At 44.9% G+C, this 4,200-nt stretch overlaps 1 protein-coding gene across 1 annotated transcript; it reads right to left on the bottom strand.

Moving 5' to 3' along the window:
• Positions 1-158: 158 nt before the first annotated feature.
• LOC106709890 (esterase B1) lies at positions 159-2,250 on the bottom strand. The gene is made up of 2 exons (XM_045678476.1): positions 1,028-2,250; positions 159-441 (listed from the first exon to the last, which is right to left on the bottom strand). The coding sequence occupies exons 1-2, from the start codon at positions 2,248-2,250 to the stop codon at positions 198-200; spliced, it is 1,467 nt and encodes a 488-aa protein (XP_045534432.1). The 3' UTR covers positions 159-197.
• Positions 2,251-4,200: the final 1,950 nt, after the last annotated feature.

The following is a 4,200-nucleotide window of genomic DNA, read 5'->3' as shown; positions in this document are numbered from 1 at the left end:
TTTGATGTTATTAATTAAAAAAAAAAAAAGGGAAAGGTATAACATTGGCAACATTGGCAAATAGTTACATAAAGGAATGAGACATCTTTTACTATAAAAATATTTTATTCGTTTAATACAATAACATGTCCTTTTGGACTGCATACAGTCTGCATACATATGATGCATGCATTTTACGTCAACTTGAACTTTCATTGCTACAAATTGCTGTTGGCGATAAAAGGTAGGCCGGCATCCTTGTACAGCTTGTTCCAAAATCGAACGCGACGGCTCTCGGTATCGGCGTCGGTGTCGGTGTCGGTGTCGGTGTCGGTGTCGGTGTCGGTGTCGGTGTCGGTGTCGGCGACTTTGTCGGTGTTGGCGATCACGTACGGACCGCGCGCGAAGTCCGCGCTCAGCGCCGGCCATCTTTTGAGCGGCGAACCGTCCGGTGTGGGCTCACTGCAATAATTACGACATCTAAACATTTTGCATATTTTAGCAAGTAAGCAGCTTGTTGTATCGTTGCGGCATCTACAGTTGCAATAAATACAGTATTTTTCACAAATATTGTCGGCTAGGAACATCGCACTGGTATCTGCGGAGTACACAATGTTATGTATAGAGGACGTAAAGGGACGCGAGGAGGGCACTGCGCACTCCGCCTTGCTCAAGGTCAGCTGTCAAGATATTTGAAAGTAAAGATATATATATATATATACTGTGTTCAGTCTCGAAAGCGCGTTACAATTTACAAACCTGCCTCGAACAAATCTTTGTCACATAGGGTATACGCCATAAGGTTATTTAACATCACAATATGATTATTAGGAGCAGAGCATGTGGAAACGTCTTACCCGAGGAACAGACACCTAATCTTTTTATTACTTCTACTATTTCTATAAGGATATACCGTTATTAAATCTGTGGGTAATAATTTTAAAACAAAACCTCGAGATAGAAAAGATCGAAATGTATGAACCTTCCGTTTTGTAGTCATCTGCCCGTGGAATTACCGATGACATATTTCTTTACATTTACAACTTACCCAGTTTTAGCAAAATCTGTCCATAATTTAGTGATGGTGTAGACCAAAGAACGCGACTCGTTGTCCTCCTCGTAGCTGGTTTCGTTAGCCGCATTGCTGAACAAATAGAAGATGTCGTCGGCGTGGCAAGCGCCGCGCACGGCCGAGAGCCCCAGCAGCCGTTTCATGACGTTTAAGTGCGTGTCACATTCGAAGCGGTACATATAGACGGGGGAACGCGCGGCCGCCAGCCGGCTCAGTCGGTGGCAGTTGTACACGAAGTGCACGTCGGAGAGGATGGCCGCCAGAGTCTCTACGTCGTCCGCTCCCAAGTCGCGCTCGCCCGAATAAAACTTTTTAACTCGATTCCCGAGCGCCGTCGACGTGTTCGCGGGGACTCTCCGAGCTACTTCTCTGGGAAGGAAATAAGATGGATTTTCATTAAGAATATCAATCTTTTTAGCTTGATATTGAACGGATACGAGACCCTCGACCGAGTTGTAGCCCGCTATCAGAGGCACCTTATTGAAGTCGCCCGATAACAGCGAGTCCAGAGGATCTGTCGTCAGGAACGCTTCGGTATCGTGGAACCGTTTCTCAATAACCGGTGCGAAGTGAATCGGCAGGCCGCGGTGCCTCTCGTCGTCTGTCATCGTTTTGATTGTCATTTTGACGAGTTTCTCGACAGGTACATGTTGTAAAAAATCGAGTAGGGCGCTCGAGTCGGCGCCGTTGTGGCCCAGCAACTTGGCCGCCCTCATGGCCCTCTCCTTTCCATCGGTGCCTCTCGCCCAGTCGGCTATGCAGACCCCACTCTGCGCTATCGCCCTGTGGAACAGGCCGGCGGACATGGGCGACAGCATGTGGTACGTCACCGACGCCGCTCCGGCGCTCTCGCCGAACAACGTGATGTTGTCGGGGTCGCCGCCGAAACGATCGATGTTGTCCCGCACCCAGCGTAGCGCGGCGACCTGGTCCTTCATGCCCGCATTGCCCGGGACCTCGGCGCTGTCCAGACACAAGAAGCCGAGCATCTCCAGCCTGTAGTTTATGGTGACGAGGACGACGTCATGCTGCAACAGGAACTGCGGTCCGTACATGTCCGCATCGCCCGACCCTGACATGAATCCACCGCCGTGAATAAACACCATAACGGGCAGTTTGGAATCTTGTAGAAGAGACTTCGTATATACATTGAGAAACAGACAGTCCTCGCTACCCTGTAGGCGCTGGCCGGTGAACATGTCTACCTGTGGGCAGGGCGCTCCGTGCTGGGAGGCGTCGCGCACCCCGTGCCACGGCTCCACCGGCGCCGGGGCCTGCAACAACAAAGCCCTGTCATCGCACATATCATAATTTGATAGATCGTCTTCATTACAAATCTTCACTAATATAATGTACGTGCTTCATTAATAAGCTATACGATATTAATCCAGGTTTTCAACTAATGAGCATTGGAACATGAGCTTCGAGCTTCCATATGTTCCAAAAAAAAAAATAGATCTAGGGCATGCTAAAGCGAGGGCGAAAGTCAGGGCCGCTCTAGTAATCCAGAAAATCAGAGCTGGCTCAGTGGTGAAATTTCGAAGTTATTGAGTTAATTTATTGAATTTAATCGATAGTGTTCGTATGTTTTGTCTTCTTTTCTTCTTCGCGTATTCTCCTCTGTTTGCTACATATTGAGTTACCGTGAACCTGCAACATGGGTCGTTATCGAATTCGTAGAACTGAAAAAACATTAGTAAGTGGTAAGTAGCATTGCTCGAGTCGTTCACATTTCACCAACCTTGAAACGGAGTTTGCCGAGTGGTGGACGCGCGTACGGAATGCCTTTGAAGCTATAGTAGTGCGCGTCGCCGCCGCCGACGTCGCCGTCGCGCGCGTGAAGCGGGCACACCGCACCGCGCAGCGCACCCTGCCGCACCCAAACCGTCGGACCCTAGTCCACAGCACATAATTACTTTTATATAAGGTCAATATTCGGCTAAACAAATGTATTAGTCGTATGTCCTACCATCAAACTCTACTCTGGTGACATTATCTTTAAATCTTAATAATAAGAGTCGCTTCTCTTTACCTCTGTTTGACTCTAATGTTCTGGGTCCAAATACGTTACGTATTCCGGGTGGTTTGTTTATATACTTCATTGTAATTAAACTTTTAAATACAATTATTTAACAAACAGCGTATTTCTGAATCCCTTAAAACGTAGGACCTACATAAAAATGATGTACAAAAGAATTGTAGATCTCAAAAAGTTCTGTAAAAAAAGTCAACGTAGCGTATCGCTGTTTTACAGTTTTGTCACAATAATCACTTTTTCGGTTTAAATGTTAATGCTTATCAAAATAAAAGTTTTCTTTATCAGGAAATATGTAGATTAAAATTGTCTTCGACAGTATATAATTCTGACAAATAATTTAGAAAATATCACGATCATAAATAATAAGCGCTACCGAAAAATCAGGTCGCAGTCCAGCGCGCCCAGCGCCCGTGTTTACAAGGTTTTTTATGGGACGGGACGTCCCCAGGAATGGTACTAATGATATGAAAGAAAAGCGATCAGATCCTTGACCAACCGGGCGTAGCCGGGGCGAGTGGCTAGTTAAATTATAAACGATGGCATGCCCCAATTTAACCACAACTTGGACTACTCACTAAAAACATTAAATTAGTTGATTTGATTAACATTGAAACAGTACAATAAAGACAAGAATCAATTTATTCACATACATAACTCCTATGTTTGCATACGTTTTACATCGCACAAAAAATGCTGATGTTATTTTAAAGATTGACAATGCACGTGTCAGTTATGTCTATCTTATTAAGAAAAACATCATAAGAATTATAATGCAGATGGAAAGACCGTAAGTAAGCCTCTATTCGCAAGAGCGCTTTCTTAACGCGTTCAAATAAAACAAATTCATTTCCATGTATCTGTTCATACGGCAGCGCTTTTAAAACGCGACCCGTTTTTGTTGCACAATGTTGCATTTTAGTGGGCTAAGAAACCAACAGTCACCAACAGTGATTATGAAGACAAAGATTTTCGCTCATGAGCCACCAAAGACGAATATTAAAGCGGCGTTTAAAAAACGCCCGTGCGAATGCGCTCTAAAAGTATGTAGTTTTTTTTTTATCCTTCACTATCAATATACCACATTTTATAGTAAGTGGATTGGTAAAGTAAT

Source organism: Papilio machaon, chromosome 6 (assembly GCF_912999745.1).
Source record: "Papilio machaon chromosome 6, ilPapMach1.1, whole genome shotgun sequence".
NCBI lineage: Eukaryota > Metazoa > Arthropoda > Insecta > Lepidoptera > Papilionidae > Papilio > Papilio machaon.
The sequence above is the reverse complement of the archived record's forward strand: the minus strand, read 5'-3'. Positions and strand labels throughout refer to the sequence as shown.